Here is a 21,566-nt window from a genome sequence, read left to right as displayed (position 1 = left end):
AAATATAATTTGGTATCTAGAATATATCAAATTCCCCTTCTGCCATGTCACCTTTTGTTAATATTTGTAAGAGAGAGGGGGCGGGAGGAAGAATTTCATGGACAGAGATACAGATATATATATATATATATATATATATATATATATATATATATATATATATATATATACACACACATACACACACACACACACACACACATACATACACACACACACACAGAAAATTAAGGTGTTTTTGCTACCATTACCACGTTCTCCTTTTAAAAAAACTCCACTTTGATCTTAATCTTTCAAGCCGTGCACATATCTAATACTGAAAAGCCACCTTGATTCTTAGAAGAAAAATGTTGCTGTCAAATGGCAGGCAAGATTAAACGTGCCTTTGCAATAGCACATTAAATGTGTAATTATTTTTCATATCAACAAAGATTAATTAAATTTCATGATATAGATTGATTACTGAATGTTGCAGCTGTCCATCTTTGTTAGAAAAAATTGTGCTTTAGGCCAACTTAGGATTGTGATATTTTCTTCATGCTTTCATCATCATTACCTTGATTTTTGTTTAATTTTCTTTTAATGGTTACTATGGAGAGTCTATGAAAGGTTTGTTTAGGATTCATGTGTCTCTACTTAGTAAGAAAGTTGAGTTTAGCACTAGATTTTTACCTATACAGGGAAAATGAAAATACCTAACACAGTTGGTGCATCTTTAAAATTTTAGAATGTATGACATTTATAAGTTATAATAGATGTTAATCATTATCTGTTACATGCTACTTCATTTTCTATGAAAATAAAAGTTCTCATCTATTTGCAAATACTTAAATATAGGGGCAGGTCTAGGCAAAACTGTAAAATATATAAAATATATTCTCAGTCCCCCTCTCTTACTTTCCTTAACCCTGTCTTTTTTCCAGGGTGCCAATGCAAACTTCCGTGTCCAAAGCTTTCTCTCTTTCTCATCTCCTCATGATTAAAATATACTTCCATGAGGTGAAATGGAGTATTAGTCCATTTATATGTGACTGTGAATGTAAGCCACAGTATTAACTACTCTGATGGAATTTTAACTTTAAACCTTAATCCCTTGATATTTTTAAAGGAATTTCAGTGAGTAGCTCAATAAGTGTTTAGGAGGCGAAAGGATCTTTCAGACACACCTGAAATTGTACCATTAATTGTGTTACTATTCTGCCAACAATGAAAGATAGCCCAGCTTCAAGTAAGACTTAAATCTGACAACTGATACTATATATGATGAAATCTATACACTGAAGAAAAATAGAAATGGTCCGAAGAAAGGGCTTTAAATAAACCCTAACATCCCATTTTTGCCAGAGACACTATACATGCTAAAAAATTTCTTTGTATTCATTACTTAATTATATTACATGTAAATCTTAATAACATATTGGTTATATGATATATATTACATCATATAATTTATTCCAACATATTAAAATATATCACTAGTATTTATCAACAGCATTTATAATTTAGTGCCATATTAAAATCCTGTGTAATAGTGTTAATTACTTTTCTTTTTTTTTTTTTTTGAGACGGAGTCTCGCTCTGTTGCCAGGCTGGAGTGCAATGATGCAGTCTCAGCTCACTGCAATCTCTGCCTGCCGGGTTCAAGCAATTCTCCTGCCTCAGCCTCCTGAGTAGCTGGGACTACAGCTGCGCGCCACCACACCCAGCTTATTTTCGTGTTTTTAGTAGAGACAGGGTTTCACCATATTGACCAGGATGGTCTCAATCTCCTGACCTTGTGATCCACCTGCCTCGGCCTCCCAAACTGCTGGGATTACAGGCATGAGCTACCACGCCCAGCCTACTTTTCTCTTTTACAAGCATCGAAATATTTCCCTTAGATGCATATTTAAAAATATGACAATAAATTCCTTCAAATGATCAGAAGTCAGTGGGATAAACGAATGGGTCGGCTTGGTAGTTTTTCATTGCAAGACACATCAATCTTTGTCCGCTCCATCTGTCAATGGAAAAATATCTAGAATTTTATACCATTTGAATTATGATTTCCCCAGGAGGGAGATATCACTCTGCAACCATTTTTCCAAATGCTTTCCAACATACCTGGGCTCATGATAGCTGAGATATGAATAGTGCTCCAGGAGTTTCCAAGTTATCCCATTATCATAAGAATAATGCAACAGAACTCCTTCACCAGGCTGGTCAGGGGCTCTGCATGTGCTCAGAACAGATTTGCTCCCCAGTCTCAGTGTGAACTGCAGAAACCTAGACACAAATTGTCTATAATTAGTGTATGCATAAACATTTTTAATCATAATGTTCATTTTGGTCTTTAAGGAATTTCAAACTGATTTAAGTGAACTACTCCCAAATTAAATGTTTCCACTCATCCCTCTTTTATGAAATGTAAGTAATTTCATTGTGAGATGTATGAGTATGTGTAGATATTCATGTATATGTCAATATACATATTTTATATACAGATAGATCCATAAAAATATAACTGGATGTTTATGCACATTTGTATACTATGTACTTGTGTACATACACTTAAAATGCCAATCACTTCTTTACTGCATTATTTATTAGACACTGGGGGAAGGGAAGTTGTAGAGTAAATCTAATCAGCCTCTGCAAGCTGTCAAATAAATAAAACTACATAAATAATTAACTAGCTCTTGGCTTAAAAACATAGTTTTGATGCTAACATTTCATATTTTAAAAAACCTAGTCAGTCATTAATATCCAAGTCATTGGTGGGCCTCCTAATTTACTAAAAACTAGGGCAAATTAACTGTCAATAAACTGTAAGTTCCCTACAACCCTGGTTAAAAATGAGAAGATGTCTATCAGAAAAAATATAAGAAATAAAAATGGATCATATAACTAAATTCAACATTAGTATCTGGCTTTTGTATGTATTCTCCCCTGCCTTCACTCACCTGGATTGTGAGCTGTCAAGGAAGGATGTAATTAGCTGACGCCGCCCATCTTTGTTGAAAACCAGGGCCTTACCGCTGGCCAAGACACCACAACCAAAGCTGACTTCAGCACCACGGATAGAGTAAAAGTTATGGTAAGAGGAGAGCCTAGAACTGCCAAAGCTTTCAGAAATAAACATTGGGAATGTCTGGGATGCCATCTCACAAGCTGGGCCAGAAAATCCAGGGTCACACCTGAAAGAAATATGGTGAAATTAAATCTTAAACTGTTGGCTGTTTTGGAGATTCTCAAATCTACTTTGGGGAGGAGTAAGTCCAGAGGCTAGGATTTCATTGAATGGTAAATGAGGCTCATTAGTCTTTGGAGACTATTGAATCTGAAGATTTGATAAGGGCTAATTGACTGTAAATATTCCAGACAAATACAGTCTTTGCGCAGCACTGCCATAAAAAGCCTACAATTAAAACAGCAATTCAGCTTCAACCAGTACCTTCAACCAGTACCAGCAGTTTATCTAAAATACATCTATGTTCATACACATTTCCAACTTAAAATATCTGTAAAAGGTTTATGTATACAATTTTATTCATAATGCTCATTACATTTATAAAAGAAACAGCATAAAGCACTTCTAATAAGATACCCAGAATAAACTTTTTCTAAGAACAAATGTTAAAATACATGTTATGCTTGTGATAGGAATTAAATATTTAGAAACTATTGGAAAATGAATCTATCTTTAACTATTTCAAATGTATAAAGGGAATATGTACACCCTTGACCTAGATAGACATCCTTAGCAGCACTGCGTTGCCTCTCAGTGGACTCTCCCAAATTAGTGGCACTTCAAGAAAAATAAACCTTTCCCTACTCCCCAACAACCTGCTTGCTTCTATGTGAGAATGTGCTGTATTTATATTAGTTGACTAGAATATATAGGAGTGACCCAAGCCTTCTATCAGTGAGAAAACCTCATCACAGATGAATCAGCAATGGAAACATCTATGTTTCAAGGAGATTATTCATCATGAAATAGTTTCAAATTCTTTGTTTTTACTGTGCTATTTCCTGTTCACTACATTTATAAGGTTGCTCAATTGGTATCTTTTTGAGTGGGGGATTCTCGTGGGAGCATTCAAAGCTTGCTGAAATCTGAAACAAACCTTTACAAAGCAAATGTACCAATGAAGTGATACTGTGGCATGACTCAGTATTCTTCTTTGGCAGTACTACTGAGACTCGGGTCTATGCTGGCCTTTCAGGGATCCATGGAATGTAAAAATATGCTAAAATCAAATGCCCACTTTTATGTATATTGGATTTTCTGGGGAGAAGGTTCACAGGTTTTATCAGATTACCAAATAATTTGGAGCCTAAAATGCTAAGAACTACTGTAGCATGAAGTTTGAAGGTTGTCTTGGTATCTTAAGTAGCATCAATAAGGGGATGAAAGGAAAGCCAATATTTACTGGATGAGCCTTCTTTCACATGTTGTCTAATGGACTTAGACTGAATAGCCAAGTTGTTTCCAAAAAAGAATGTTTAAAATCAGCTAAACTGAACACTTTTTAAAGTCAGGAAACTGAGTGTGTTTTACCACAGTCACGAATTGGAATTAGTTTTCCTTAACAAGACTATCTATTCCAGAGTGCATTTCAGGGCAATTACATTTTTGTGTATCTTAAATGTGTCTTCTCAGGACAAGTGACTGGGAGAAACTGGCGCTCATTTAGAGATGACTCACATTGGAGTCACTTTCCATTTAGTCGTTTTAAAAGTCTACTTTTAATCAAAGGTTATTCAATTGAGAAATAATGCTGATAGTTTTTTAAAAATAACTTTTTTAAAAAACAAAAACTTTGTAGTCTGTTTCTCAGCAAAACAACAGGATCACCCATGTTGGTGATTTTGAGTATGACACGAGTCTCTCCTGACTCCCAATACATCTCCTACTGATGAATCTACACATGCTTAAATTTAGCAGTAGAGTCACCCTGTAATGTCAAGAAAAAGACCCCACTGTTAAGCTATATGGATGACACATATGAAGAAAGGGTTCTAATGCTCTCTCTCCTCATTAGCATCTCTAACAGGGTTGGGCTTATCAGGTTAGTAGACTGTCCATTTAGAGAACCAGGTCTGGGATTGTACACAGGCCAGAAAGTGTTAGAGGGAACATGAGAGGGTAGAATTTTGATAGCAAATAGCAGTAAAACGGGGGAGAGGCAGAGTAAAGAGGAGAAAAAGACAAAGTTGCAAAGGTCCCAGATTCAATGGTTTGTTTAAAGGAAGTGGCATTACATATACATTTCTTTTCTGTGCAATTTTGCTCAAACTCAATAAGGTACATATTGCTGGAAAAGGAGGTAGTAGTCAAACTTTTAGCTCAACTGTAAGTGGACAAAGCCAATGAGTATTACATAAAACTTTGTTAGAAATAGGGAAAAATACTAAAGTTCCAGATGGTGAAAATATTCTGTAAAACTTCAGAAGGAGGAAAAGACTATGAATATTCAGAATAATGTATGGTGTCAAAAAAGAACAATGTTCAAAAGCATAAAGCCACCATTTAGATTTCTGTTTGTATCCACCATGGGTGGCATAGATGGTAGCCTTAATAAAACCACTTAATTCTAAGAGGAATATGATACATATAAAATGAAGTCTGAAGTATAGCTACTGTAATTATAGATAGGTCTTTTTAGAAATACCACTTTCTATTTTTTGAAAGTAAAAGCAGTTGTCATTTTAGATAATTTTTTTTTCCCAAAACTTTTCGGGACAACATCAGGAATTGCAAAACTATCTGGCCTCATGTTAATTTTATTTGAAATACACTAAGAAGATGATCTGGTTATGGATAATGGATGCACATAACAACTTGAGGAAAATATCAGCCAATGTTTCATAGATCTAATGAGTAGTGTTTTGGGGTGGGAGTTGGTAGTTTTATGAGAACACAAGGATGCACATTCAGTTTTGAAACATAGATGGAAATTTTTCAATTCTTCACATATTTTATAAAAAATTTCCATTGGGCAGAGTGATGTCTTTGTTAATTCAAATCACTGAAATAAAGTTAGAAAGTTAAAAAGCCACACTAATCTCAATGTCAACAAGTGCTTGGCTCATACATGCAATTTCTTTTTTTTCTTTTTCTTTTCTTTTTGAGATGGAGTCTCACTCTGTCGCCCAGGCTGGAGGGCAGTGACGGGATTTTGGCTCACTGCAACCTTTGCCTCCCAGGTTCAAGTGATTCTCCTGCCTCAGCCTCCCTAGTAGCTGGGATTACAGATGCATGCCACCATGCCCGGCTAATTTTTGTATTTTTAGTAGAGATGGGGGTCTCACCATGTTGGCCAGGTTGGTCTCGAACTCCTGACCTCAAGTGATCCACCCATCTCAGCCTCCCAAAGTGTTGGGATTACAGGCATGAGCCACCATGCCCAGTCTGCAATTTCTAAATGATCAGGTTCAAAGCCCTTTTATGAGTTCTCTACTCATTAACAAATTAACTAATTGATTAATTACTCTTTTTCTTGGAAGGACAAGAAAAAGTAGACTAGATGATCAGCTGTTGAAAACTTATCTTTATAACAGATTGCCTGTGGTTTCAGGAATTTCCAGAATATTTTATAATTAAATATTAATATAAGAATGACATAATAAATGTGAATATCCATTTTTTGGTATAAACATAAAATAATTCACTGGTGTAATTAGATATTACATTATTAATGTATAATTTCAGACTTCATATTCAACAGCATTGTTTTGTTAAATACTTTATAATTTATTAAAGACCCAAATGATTTTCAAAAGTAAACAAGATTCTTAAGTTATATTTAAAGATGATGAATTTGCTTATCAAATCTGCTAAATTTGGCCCAGTCCAGTTTCCTTTAGCATTGGATCTATGGGTCATTACTGATTTTTATAATCATTTACAAAGCATGCTGGGAATTACAATGTGACTCACAAACACCCAAACAAGTTTATGGAAAGGGATGTAACTACAGGCAGGAAAGGCAGCCATCAAGCTGTGAGGAATTCCAATTTGTTCACAAATTCACATGAGGAATGCTAAATATGTCCACAATTTAGCCTAACATAAAATGTATTAATTTTCACTTAAAAATACATTTGAATTACACTTAAATTCTATTAGAAATATCCATTTTTTTTTATCTTAAAAGACCCCCAATCCTGAAAAAGGTTATTAAATGACTTGTGACTTCAATATGTAAATTACACATCCAAAAGGAGAAGCGTATTATTTTAAGATGCTTACTTGCAGCCATGTCTAGTGCACTGTCCTCTGCCGGAACAGAATTTGAGACATGATGGGCCAATATAAACTGTGGGGGGAAAAGAGAACATAATTACAAAAACACAGAACACTACCAGTACAATTTCGTGAAGCAATATCCACGCAATATGGCCCCTTGTGTGTATGTTGTGTGCAGGAATTCAGGGTGACATATGGAGTGCTGTGTGATAAGGTAAGTGCTTAGTTACAAAGCTACTGAAACGGTTACAAGTTACACAGATAATCCTTTTAAGATTTTAACATTTCATATCAAAGAAGATAGGAGCTTATGAATTCCTCAATAGACTCTATTAGACAATATTAGTGATTCTGCCTTGAACATTCTACAAAGTTTATATTCTTTAGGTAGAAAAAAAGAATTTACAAAGGACCAATCTGACATATCACAATATGGAGAAGTCATGCCATAATTTTCATTCCTATTAGGGGAAAAATCTATAACATTGTGGATGACTATTACATATATTTCTAAATATTAATCTACCTTTCCTGGAAATGAGGGTTAAGAATCTGTTGTTGAGCCTAAAGTTTTCTCCATCATGCAGATTTTTTTTCCTAAACGCTGGGCTTGGCTGATAATAGGATGTTACAAACCTAAATTTGAATCTTTGGAATGCTGAGCAAAAGGCTACTGATTGTTGAATGGTAGGTTCTGAGATATTCAGACTCCAACACATTTAAATATATTAATTCTTTTGTTAATCAGCAAAATTAATAATATACCAAATGGTGTAAAAGTGGTATTAAACTAATGAGAAATTCAAGATACAATAAAACCTCGTGTACTCAGTGTTTTGGGCATAAGCAAATTTATAACCCGTTATCATTTTCTTTTCTGTTCTGTAGTTATTTCAAAGTATTTAAATAATTTTATTGTAAAATAAACTTTCCTGTAGCCTATGCTCCTATAAGCACTTAATACCTGCCAGTTAACAGGTGGAGTAATTCAAATTCAATGCATTGCAGGCCAATGGAAAGCTCTTGGTGATGGAAACTGCTGGTTTAGGAAGAGATTAGATAGCAGGCTGAGTTATTAAAGGTATTGGTTTCAGGTGTCACATAATCCGGGCTTCAAATTCTGGCTTCATTCAGGAAATTCTGATAAGTAATTTATCCTGTCTAAGCCTCAATATTCCTATTCCTTAAAGTGGGATAATAATATTTCTTGGAGGAAATAAGTAAAGAAACATATTATGCTTAGCAAGGTACCCAGCACTATATGGTTACAATCAGCACCATACTGAGGTCAAGTATTCCTTGACACCCTCTTGTCCTGTTGTTTTGATGTGCTCCACTGTGCACCAAGGAACAAGAAAGGGGCTGGCTCCATTCTTCTTCAGCCTAGAAAAGCATATGGATTGTTTTCTCAGCACACTTGATTTTATGGCTGACGATATGCTCTAAGAAATAGGGTACCCATGTCATAGTTCAAAAAACCTCCATCATAAAAAATTCAACGATAAATTAAGACATTCCCAGTCAATGAAAAAAGTTGCAATTAAGAATTTTATTGTAGGCTGGGCGTGGTGGCTCAAGCCTGTAATCCCAGCACTTTGGGAGGCCGAGATGGGCGGATCACGAGGTCAGGAGATCGAGACCATCCTGGCTAACACGGTGAAACCCCGTCTCTACGAAAAAAATACAAAAAACTAGCAGGGCGAGGTGGCGGGTGCCTGTAGTCCCAGCTACTGGGGAGGCTGAGGGAAGAGAATGGCGTAAACCTGGGAGGCGGAGCTTGCAGTGAGCTGAGATCCTGCCACTGCACTCCAGCCTGGGCAACAGAGCGAGACTCTGTCTCAAAAAAAAAAAAAAAAAAAAAAAAAGAAAAGAAAAAAAGAATGTTATTGTCATCCCTTCCTGCTAATGATGAAGCCATTAGGACTCACAACAGGCTTCTTGTTTCCTAAGAGTGTGAATAGGATAGAATAGCTTTCTTCACTATTATCAGTAATATAGTCAAGTTGAAAAAATATTAAAAATGATAAGAAATGTACTTTGCTTTAGGACTTTCCATTTAGCTAAGATTTTCAGGGTAATTTCTGAAGTAATTTCTTTACACACTAGCAGAAGTTGACTCTGCCATGAAGGAAGAACATATCTAACAGAATTATGATATTGATCTATTTTTCTCTATTTTTTTCTGTGACATAATTCTGGAATTACATAATGAAATGGGAGAGATTTCAGGGTTTTTTTTTTTTTTGGCAAGTAAGCACACATTTCTCTTGGGAGAGAGTATGTGTCCTCTTCTTCCCTTGTAAAAGAAGCCAAAAGGTGGGTCCTGTTTCTGTGAAAAACTCACATAGAATGATAACAGAATTAAAGAGATTCTGCACCAGGTTTTGCATTCAGCCTACCTTGCTAACCATGTGCATTCCATATATCTTTACCCTTTCCCATTCTACTCAAAGCATGATTCCACTCAAAGCATGGGAACTCAGAGGATGTGTAGTGAACACTTTCTGAACTAAAATTGTGTTGTAACAGCCTTCTTTAGGAAATTGAAACATTCTTTTCATAGGCTTACATGTGCTTCATTGCACTCTTAATTTTCTCACATACTTTTTCATTATTCATTTCTAAACCACTTTGATAATTATCAAAGGAATAAAGGTTCATTATAGAATCCTTAAAAAGTGTGACAGCAAGAAAAAGTCACTCATATTCTGCTATCTAGATGCAAATGCCTACTCCCTAGAGCTAATGAACAGGTGCAATACCTAAAATGCTATGCAAAATGTTCTACCAATGAAGAAACTTCATTTTAATCCCTTCATCTTTAGATGTTTTTGCAAATTAACTCTGTTTATATCCATATAACTCAAATGGTCTTTGAGGGTGGGCCTTCCATTGGTCTGTGTTTTGGATACATATTGGGAAATGATTCATATTGGTTCATCAGCAAACTATCTTTTCTAAAGTTTTTCTCCAGTTTCAAGAATTAGTTGTTTCTCAATGTCTAAATTATTAAAAAATAACAGAGACCTGATTAAGACATGGAAAATCAACATTAAACAAGGGTGTACATTTTTTCTATTTTATAAAATTGACCTCAAATCAGTGGCTATGCTAAATTTGCTTAGCTATTGACATTTTGTCCCTTCTCCTCTCTTTCTTCCTTTCTACTTACTTGTAGTATAAGCCTTCAGCCAACTTATATGCTCTCTGAAAATAGGAACACTATTAATCTACCTGTAATTAAAATAAGAAACCAAACAATCAGGCAGGGATTCATCATCTTATCTCATGGCTTCCCAAAACTACAGCTTCTGTTTGTAAGTCTTTATTAAGTGTGTCTTCCTAAGAAACTGAATTTGTCAGCTTCCTTCTTTGGACTCTCAGCTTCCATGGTCTTTGGGGAGATGAGATCTTGCTATGTTGTCCTGGAGTACAGTAGCTATTCATAGATGAGATGATAGTACACAGTAGCCACAAACTCCTGAAATCAAGTGATCCTTTTGCTTCTGCTTCCTGAGTGGCTGGGAATACAGGCACGTGCCATGGCTGACTACCAAAAACATTTAAAAAGAGTAAGTTGAAAATTACTGCCTCTTCATACCCAGTACATCACTACTACAATCAGCATTTGATAAAGCCACTACACTAAGGATATATATATATATAACCAGTGAACACATAGACAGTCTTTGCCACTGAATGCTCCAAGAACCAAGGCCAAATGATCCTACACAGCATACATTATAGTTACATCCTCAAGAGAAAAAAATTCCACCCAAATGAAAGTAAATTAAAAAAAAAAAGAGACAGTATCTTGAGATGAGAAGGAAGCAGCAGAACAATTCTGGAAGCATGCAAAAACAGAGTGTTAAAAAATCATACTAATGCTCTAAAATGGATCCTAATCAAAATGAAATCCTTGAAATACCAGATAAAGAATTCAAAATATTAATTTTAAAGAATCTCAATGAGATCCAAGAGAAAGGTAAAAGCCAATACAAAAACATCAGAAAATCAATTCAGGATATGAATGACAAATTTACCAAAGAAGTAAGTATTTTTTTAAAGAAAACCCAAATCCCAAACAAAAAGGAATTACAAAATATGGTTGAAAGTTTTAACAATAGACTAGACCAAGCAGAAGAAATAATCTCAGAGCTTGAATACAGGTTTTTCAAGTTAACACAGACTGAAAGAAAGAACAAGAATTTTAAAAATGAACAAAAACTTCGAGAAATAAGAGATTATGTAAAATGTCCAAACCTATGAGTCAAAAGTATTACTGAGGGAGAAGAAAAGCAAAAACTCTAGAAAGTCTATTTGAGGAAGTAATTGAGGAAAACATCCCTAAAGTCTTGCTAAAGATTTAGACATCCAGATACAAGAGGCTCACAGAACTCCAGAAAAATACATTGTAAGGACGTCACCAAGTTATATAGTCATCAGACTATCTGGAGACAGCATGAAAGAAAAAATCTTAAGATCAGCATGAGAAAAATGTCTAATTATATGTAAAGAAAATTCCATCAGACTAACAGTGAAATTCTTAATAGAAACCTTATAAGCCAGAAGAGATTGGGATCCTATTTTTAGGTTTCTAAAGAAAAAAACTGTTAACCATGAATTTTGTATTCCATTAGAATTCAGCTTCATAAACGAAGAAGAAACAGTCTTTCCCAGACAAGCAAATGCTAAGGGAATTCATTACCACTAGACCAATCCTACAAGAAATGTTAAGGGAGGTCTAAACATAGAAATTAAAGATCAATACTCACCATCATAAAAACAAATGACAGTAAAAAACTTACAGGTCTTATAAAACAATTACACAAATGAGACTGCAAAGCAACAAGATAACAATCAACATTATAACAGGAACAAAAACCAACATGTCAATATAGTTCTTGAACAGAAATGGATTAAACGCTCCATTTAAAAGATACAGATTGGCAGAATGGATTAAAAAACACAATCCAATCATACACATACACTGCTTAAAAAAACCCCACTTAACTGGTAAAGACACTTATAGACTAAAGATAAAGGGATGGAAAAAGATATTCCAAACTAACAGAAACCAAAAATGAACAGAAGCAGCTATACTTATGTAAGATAAAACAGACTTTAAATCAACAACAATAAAAAGGAAGACAAAGTTATTATAAAATGATAAAAGGCTCAATTCAACAAGAAGATATAGTAGCAATCCTAAATATATATGCAACACTGGAACATACAGATTCATAGAACAAATACTACTAGACCTAAGAAAATAGATGGGGTGCAATATATACAATAGTAGTAAGGGACTTCAACATGACACTGACAGCACCATACAGATCACTGAGACAGAAATTCAACAAAGAGACACTGGACTTAAATTGGACTTTAGGACAAATGAACCTAACAAACATTTACAGAACATTCTACCAAACAACCACAGAATATACATTTTTCTCATGAGTGCATGAAAGATTCTCCAGGATAGGCCATATGTTAGGCCACAACACAAGTCTCGATAAATTTAAAAAAAAATCAAAATCATATCAAATACCTTCTCAAATGACAGTAGAATAAAACTAGAAATTAATTCTGAGGGAAATCTTAAACTACACAAATACATGAAAATTAAACAACCTGCTCCGGAATGATCTTTGAGTTAATGACAAAATGAACACAGAAATTAAATTTTTTTTTTTTTTTTTTGAGATGGAGTCTCGCTCTGTCGCCCAGGCTGGAGTGCAGTGGCCAGATCTTGGCTCACTGCAAGCTCCGCCTCCCAGGTTCACGCCATTCTCCTGCCTCAGCCTCCCCAGTAGCTGGGACTACAGGCACCCACCACCTCACCCTGCTAGTTTTTTGTATTTTTAGTAGAGACGGGGTTTCACCGTGTTAGCCAGGATGGTCTCAATCTCCTGACCTCGTGATCCGCCTGTCTTGGCCTCCCAAAGTGCTGGGATTACAGGCTTGAGCCACCGCGCCCAGCTAAGAAATGAGTGAAAATAGAGACATAACATAACAAAGCTTCTAAGATACAGCAAAAGCAGTGCTAAGAGAGAGGGCTATAATCTTAAATTCCTACATAAAAATAGATCACAAATTAACAACATAATATTGCACCTCAAGGAACTAGAAAAACAAGAATAAACCAAATCCAAAGCTATCAGAAGAAAATAAATAATGAAGATCAGAGCAGAACTAAATGAAATAAAGACCAAAAAAAAAAAAAATTCAAAGGATCAATCATATGAAAAGCTGTTCTTTTAAAAGATGAACCAAGTTGATCAATCACTAGCTAGACTAACCAAGAAAAGAAGAGAGACTATTCAAATAAGCAGAATAAAAAATGAAAAAGGAGACATTACAACTGATACCACAGAAATACAGAAGATAATCAGTGTTTACTATAAACATCTTTATGTGCACAAACCAGAAAACCTACAGAAAATGGATAAATTCCTGGAGACATACCTCCTCCTGAGACTGAAGCAGGAAGAAATAGAAATCCGGAACAGACCAATAACAAGTAGTGATACTGAATCAGTAATAAAAAATCTCCCAACAAATAAAAGCTCTCAGGACGAGACTGATTCACAGCTGAATTCTACAAGATGTGCAAAGAAGAACTGGTACCAATCCTCCTAAAACTGTTCCAAAAACTGAGGAGGAGGGAATCCTTCGTAACTCTTTCTATGAAGTCAATATAAACCCAAACCAAAGCCAGGCAAGTACACAACAAAAAAGAAAAACTGCAGACCAATATCCCTCATGAACACAGATGAAAAAATCCTTCACAAAATATTAGCAAACTGAATCCAACAGCACATCTAAAAGATAATACAACATGATCAAGTGGGTTTCATTCCAGGGATGCAAGGATGGCTCAACATATGCAAATCAATAAATTTGATTCACCACATAAACAGAATTAAAAACAAAAAGCATAAAATGATCTTAATAGATACAGAAAAGCATTTGATAAAATTCAGCATCCTTTCATGATAAAAACCCTCAACAAACTAGGTGTAGCCAGAACATACTTCAAAATAATAAAGGCTGTATATAACAAACCCAAAGCCAACATCATATGGAATGGGGAAAAAGTCAAAGTATTCCCTCTAAGAACTGGAACAGGATGAGGATTCCCACTTTCACCACTCCTATTCAATATAGTACTGCGAATACTATCTAGAGCAATCAGGCAAGAGAAAGAAATAAAAGGCACACAAATTTGAAAATATAAAGTCGAATTATCTCTGGTTATGATATGATCTTATACCTAAAAAATCCTAAAAACTTCTCTCAAAGACTCCTAGAGTTGACAAATGATTTCAGTAAAGGTTCAGGATATAAAATCAATGTACAAAAATCAGGAACATTTCTATATATTGATAATAAATGGAGGATAAAATCAAGACATCAATCCCATTTACAATAGCTACATACAAAATACCTAGGAATACTTTTACCCAAGGAGGTGAATGATCTCTACAAGAGAAACTATGAAACACTGATGAAAAAAAACTGTAGGACAAAAACAAATGGAGAAACATCCTATACTCATAGATTAGAAGAACCAATATCATTAAAATGATCACACTGCCCAAAGCAATCTACAGCTTCAATGCAATTCCTATCAGAATACCAATGTCATTTTTCACAGAATTAGGAAAAACAATCCTAAAACTCATATGGAACCAAAGGAAAGTGAATAGCCAAAGCAATCCTAAGCAAAAAGAACAAAGCTAGAGGCATCCCATTACCTCACTTCAAATTATACTACAAGGCTATAGTAACCAAAACTGGATGGTACTGGTATAAAAATAGACACATACATCAATGAAACAGAATAGAGGGCCCAGAATAATGCCACTTACAGACAGCCAACTGATCTTCAACAATTTTCAAAAAAAGCATACACTACGGAAAGAACACCCTATTCAATAAATAGTGCTGGGAAAATTGGATGGCAATTTGCAGAAGAATGAAACTGGACCCATACCTCTTATCATATACAAAAATTAACTCAAGATGGAATAAATATTTAAATGTAAGATATGAAACTATAAAAATCCTAGAAGAAAACTGATATGGTTTGGATTTGTGTCCCTGCCCAAATCTCATGTCAAATTGTAGCTCCCAATATTGGAGGAGGGGCCTAGTGGGAGATGACTGGATCATGGAGGTGGATTTCCCCCTTGCTGTTCTTGTGATACTGAGTTCTCACAAGATTTGTTTGGTTAAAAGTGTGTAGCACCTCGCGCTTCACTCTCTCTTCCTTCTTCTCTGGCCATGTAAAACGTGCCTGCTTCCCTTTGGCCTTCTGCCATGATTGTTAAGTTTCCTGAGATCTCCTAGCCATGCTTCCTGTACAGCCCATGTAACTGTGAGACAACTAAACCGCTTTTCTTTATAAATGACCCAATCTCAGGTAGTTCTTTATAGCAATGCAAGAATGGATTAATATAGAAAATCTAGGAAAAACTCTTCTGAACACTGGCCTAGGCAAAGAATTAATGACTAATACCTTAGCACAGACAACAAAAACAAAAAGACAAATGGGCTTTAATTAAGCCCAAAGTTTCTGCACAGTAAAAGAAATAATGAACAGAGTGAACTGACAACTTACAGATTGGGAGAAAATATCTGCAAACTATGCATCTGAGAAGGGACTAATATCCAGAATTAACAGTGAACTCAAACACCTCGACAAGAAAAAACATATAGTTCCATTAAAAAGTTGGCAAAGGACATGAGCAAACAGTTTACAAAAGAAGACATACAAATGGCCAACAGGCATATAGAAATGCTAAACATCACTAATTATCAGAAAAACACACATTAAAACCACAATGAGATACCATCTTACACCAATCAGAATGGGTATCCTTAAAAAGTAAAAAAATAACAGATACTGGTGAGGATGTGAGGGAAAAGGAAACTCTTATACACTGTTGGTGGGAATTTAAATTAGGAAAACCTTTGGAAAACAGAATAGAGATCTCTCAAAGAATGAAAACTAGAACTACCATTTGATCCAGCAACCTCACTACTGAGTATCTATCCAAACAAAAAGAAATCAATATATTAAAAGGAAATCTGCACTTGTATGTTTATTGCAGTGCTGTTCATAATAGCAAAGTCATGGAATCCATGCAAATGTCCATTAATGGGTGACCAAAGAATATGTCACACACACAAACACACCATGGAATACTACTCAGCCATGAAAAAGAATGAAATCGTGTCTTTTGCTGCAACATAGCTGGAATCAGAGGCCATTATCCTAAGTGATATTACTTAGAAAGCTGTAGACCACATGCTCTCACTTTTAAGTGGGAGCTAAATAACGTGTACACATGGACATAGACAGTAGAATAATAGGCACTGGAGACTCAGAAAGGTGGGAGGGCGGAAGGGGGGCGAGGGATGAGAAATTACCTTGTATTCTATTTGGGTGATAGTTACACTAAAAGTCCAGACTTCACCACTATGCAATATACTCATATACAAAACTACATTTGTATCCACTGAATCCATAAAAAGAAAGACAAAAACCAAAGAGTTGGTGACTAATAACAAGTATAAGAAATGTACAGACATGCAACCCGAGAGCTTAAAATATCTTCTGTCATTGTCATAAGTGGTATCAGCTTTAAAATGATGCAAAATTCCAAAAATTCACTTGAAAATGAAAGAAAGATAAAAGATTTAAAAAAGGTATATATCCAAGTTTTCTTTCTATACTATTTTCTGAAAAGGAGGTAAAAGTTTCACTAGTTTTTTTAGAGATGATGTTTCCTTCTGTGTGTTGTCTGCATGTAAAAGAAAAGCATTCCAGATGTTGTGGTAGTTACTAAGAGAAGAATGGGTCTTATTTTAATACATGCAGTATGGTATTTATGTTAATTTTGCATACAACATTCAAAGAAAATGTTAGGATATCCCTTGTCATCAACTGTGAATTTCAGTTTCAAGGTTTTATGCATTTTTTATTTATGTATGTTGAAACATTCTAGCATCTAATACTGCTGACTCCATTGGCCTTTTTTTTTTTTTTTTCCTGATTGCACATCCCTGGGCTTCTAACAGAATGCAAAGGAGAAATGGAAGAAAGGGTGTTTAATGAATTGCAAGACCATGACTTAGAAATGTGATTAAGTCTGTGCTGACAAACAAAAGCACAGGAAGACTCTACATCAATGGCATGTGATTATGACAGGCATAAACACTAACCATTATCAATTGCCCACATGTTTCCAAGGATTGGTCCTGTTTGTCTCCAGCGAATCCTGGTGTTCCGGGTTAGTGCTGCATTAGGAAGGGGAATTGTTATTCGGTTCCACCTGCAAGAAATTTAGCACAGAACCATCTTCACAACTATGTTCATATCTTTTGAATGTATTTTACATGCTTTTCATGCTCTAGTTTCTGTGTGTTTACAAAAGCACTAAAGTTTACCAATAAACTCTTTAAATTCACTTGTGGAATTTGTTTATATCTTTAAAACAGATATACAACTTGTAAAAACATCCACAGCATGCCAGAGTAATGGATTTGTTATTTTATATTATTTAAAAAGTTTTTTAAGTTTTAATTTATTGTTAGAGATGGGGTCTTGCTCTGTTGTCCAGGCTGGAGTGCAGTGGCACAATCATAGCTCACTGTAGCCTCAAAATCCTGGGCTCAAGCTATGCTCCTGCCTCAGCCTCCTGAGTAGGTAGGACTACAGAAGCATACTACCACACCCAGCTAATTTTTAATTTTTAAATTTTTATTTCTGTAGAGACAGGGTCTCACACTATGTTGCCCACACTGGTCTCAAACTTCTGACCTCAAGAAATCCCCTTACCTTTGTCTCCTAAAGTGCTGGGATTACAGGTGTTAGTCATTGTACCTAGTCAGTTTGTTCTTAATAGTGAGCAATATTTAGTTTTTATACATTCTTTTAAGAAAATTTTCCATCAATACTCAGACCTTAGATATTACCTTATGCTAGACATCTGTGCAGAGATGTACTGCTACTTAGCATCAATTACTTTTATTTTTTGCTCTCCCCTAGCCCTACACACATTTAAAAGGGGATAACAAAGAAAATAATTCCCACCTTAATTTTGCCATTCTTGCAAATATTTTTACTATTCTCATAATGCTTATTCTGTCATGTGGCAAGTATTTTATATAATCATCTTTAATTCTCTTAATAGCCCCCAATGAGGTATATTATATCCTTAATTATGCAGAAAAAAGTGGAAAGTCAGGGACAGTAAATATGGTTACACAGAATGGAATCCAGGTCCAATTTCAAAACTTAACTTTCTTCCATTTTTTCTATGCTGCATCTCTCTAAAAGTACTGTGGCAATAAATCTTTTGGCAATAACCACAGAACTGCCATATAGAATTTAAGTTCATGCAATTCAAAATATAAGTCAAGTACATAAAGAATGAATGGCCTCACAAATTGTAATTTTAATCTTGCATCCAATTTACCAAATATACTATCTTTCTTTCTTCTTTTTTTTTTTTTTACAAGACCACTTTTAAAGAGGTTAGGTTTCTTACCTATTATGACAAAAATGCTAATTTCAGGATTACTCATTGATTTTTATTCTGCAACATGGATTCAAGTATTTCAATATCTCAGAGAGAATGTACTCACCCACTGTAGTTTTCAGAGGAGTAGACAGTGCTGTGGGGGAGGTGGGGTCCAGCACAGATCTCAGGCAAGCATTCAGTGTGAAGGAGGGACCAGGAACGTCCATGGTTGGTAGAAAACTCCAAGCTGACACTAATAAAACCAGAACAAGCACACACAGAAGATAGGGAAGGGTAAAATAACAAAAAAAAAAAAAAAAAAAAAAAAAAAAAAGAAATTTTCAACTCTGGTTAAGTACGTTAAACATCTGTAAAAACAGCGTAAAAATTTTTAAAGATGCTGTTCCCTAAATGATTGTTTTGTCTTTCACTAAAGTCTGACCAGCTTTCAAAGGGCAATTAGTTAAATTACTGCTATAAACAAACTATGTTTTAAAGACAACAAATGGTAACTCGAGTTTATGCTCCTGAGTTTGATAGGTGGCAAGGCAATTACCATGTCTCACACTGTCACTTCATCCTGTGAATGTGACACCGACAAAATTCCTAGAAAAAATACGAGCAACACTTGGGCAAGTGAAACTGAGAAGTCGTAGTTCTTAAAGTGCTAATTGATTTCCATGCTTATTATTAGGGGGTCACCAGCTGACAGGAGGTCAAGCTTTTTTTTTTTTTTTCTGTCTTAGCAATCTGTTGTAATGGATGGTTGCCACAGCACATGCAAACACCTCTGACACCTAAGATCAAGCTCTTAGAATGAAGCCATTCCTACTTGAAATCTATCCAATCATACCTCTCATATTAATTGAAGAACTTTTCTTTTGGGAAAAGTGTGTTATTTCATCAATGAGTATTTTACTTAAAATCCAGTTAAAACTCTACTTAGAAACTACCTCTTATTTAATAGTCAAACCTGCAAGCTCATTTTTAGTTTTGTACACTTACAAAAAAGGGCTTCCTACCTGTTACCAGGCTGATGTGTTCCACATCCCAGATTGATGGAAAACTGTATCATGTGAGACATTGTAGAAGGGAGAACAGGCAAGACATGGAAAAAGTCTACAGCCCAGACATTCCTATTATGTCCTTGATGATTCTTTTGCCTGAGACAAAATTTGGTAGCAGGAGTCTGAAGTTCAGGATTGATGACCACAGAAACCAAAGATGGAACCTTTCCAACAAAGGAGACCAGAATCACTCATAATCCTTTCTATGTTAATCCATGTAAATTCTCCTAGATTTGGCCTAGTAAACACCATGTATGTAACTGCCATTTATTAAGCACCAGGAAATGTCCTTTGTGTTGCATTTGTTATTTCATGAAGAAGACGCTATCCTCAAGGAGCATTCAATTTAGTGACTCAGAATTCCTCCTGTGCACGAGGTGGTGGCCTCTGTGTGTGTTTGATTAGGCTCTCCCTGCCTGAAGATAAACTGATATAAGGGCTTTAAGAGTTATCTAAGCATGTGTATCCATTTTATTTAATTAGCACAAGACAAAGGCAACTTGACATTTATACTTTATCATCAGTCCTCTTTGAAAGTGGATTGGTATCATATTAAGGGCTTTCCAAATTAGTATTGTGAAAATAGGACAAAAGAGCCAATGAGTCAATGCATTATAACTCACAAAGCTGACTTGATATGAGGCATGAAGATGACCAGGGCAGGTGTAGTTCTACCTTGCCACTGCTGGAAACATAGTCCTTTATGAAATCCCAAATGGTATAACTTGGGTTACCCTTGCACATGGAATGTGCTGGATATTCACTCTGGTTGTTTCCCATTTTAACCTTGATGTTTGTTTTGTCTTTCTAACTTAAACCCTGAGATGCTAGATGTTAGCTGTGTTTAAGCTTTTAAAACTACTTAGGGTACCATCAGTGTGAAGAAAAGGCTAACGAATAATGAGTATGTGGGTGTGGCTTAGGCACAAACAAATCTACTTTTACAAAAAATAATTTTACAACTTATGATGAGTATCTCACATAATTTTGAAGATGTTTGCAAATAACCAGAGCTAACACCTGTTCTATATCCAAAGGGTAAAGAAAAAAGGCCAACCTCAAATCGGTAACTCTAATTAGCAAAGAAAAAAGCAAAGATAATAATAACCTGTGCTTCTACAGTGTCTTCTACCTAGGAGATCTCAAAATGCTGGACAAATACTCATTATGACTGACAGCAAGTGTGTGAGGGGGCATAATTAGAGCTACATTTAGGGCTTTCTTGGGGACAAGAATAACTGTCAGATTATCGGGTTCTGCCTTACTGTCTCTGATGTACTGTAATTCAGTCTTCCTTCCTGATAACTCATTTTTCATTTGTATCAGGAAAAAACATGAATGATAAAATGTCCATTTCACTTTTAAAGAAATCTGGCGACCTCTGGCCTGCCAGAACAGGGATGTATCTTCTGTCTGGAGTAGTCTTTGTAGTTTTGACCTGGGCTTGTCCAGGGTGGTCTGAGGTGGTCTATTTGCCACACAGACTGGCATGTGTACCTTATATGAGGAATAGGAAAGGGTATCCAGTGCTATGTGCTCTTTTCTTCCTTCAATTTTTGCATACAGGATAATGTCATTTTCATGAGAATTTCCAGGGTCACAAATTCCTCCTGCACAAAACAAAAATTTTAAGTTGCTAGTACCAACTAGCATCCATAAACATATCAAATATAGTGATAAATTTCCGAATAAAAAATCATTATAGTACCCAGTTGTCACTTAAGAATAACC

The 21,566-nt window shown here is 35.4% G+C and overlaps 1 protein-coding gene across 3 annotated transcripts in view; it reads right to left on the bottom strand.

The window, feature by feature from the left end:
- Positions 1–21,566, bottom strand: part of LOC105475346 (reelin) — a 510,664-nt gene that overhangs the window by 170,272 nt on the left and 318,826 nt on the right. For all 3 annotated transcript variants that reach the window (XM_011730519.3, XM_011730520.3, XM_011730521.3), the window contains exons 13-19: positions 21,333–21,445; positions 19,791–19,999; positions 18,893–19,021; positions 17,468–17,577; positions 7,235–7,301; positions 2,943–3,176; positions 2,104–2,265 (exon numbers count right to left, since the gene is read on the bottom strand). In XM_011730519.3, coding sequence (XP_011728821.2) covers positions 2,104–2,265; positions 2,943–3,176; positions 7,235–7,301; positions 17,468–17,577; positions 18,893–19,021; positions 19,791–19,999; positions 21,333–21,445 — 1,024 coding nt within the window. The remainder of the gene's footprint in view (positions 1–2,103; positions 2,266–2,942; positions 3,177–7,234; positions 7,302–17,467; positions 17,578–18,892; positions 19,022–19,790; positions 20,000–21,332; positions 21,446–21,566) is intronic.

Source organism: Macaca nemestrina, chromosome 4 (assembly GCF_043159975.1).
Source record: "Macaca nemestrina isolate mMacNem1 chromosome 4, mMacNem.hap1, whole genome shotgun sequence".
NCBI classification, from domain to species: domain Eukaryota; kingdom Metazoa; phylum Chordata; class Mammalia; order Primates; family Cercopithecidae; genus Macaca; species Macaca nemestrina.
This window is presented reverse-complemented; position numbering and strand designations above follow the sequence as displayed.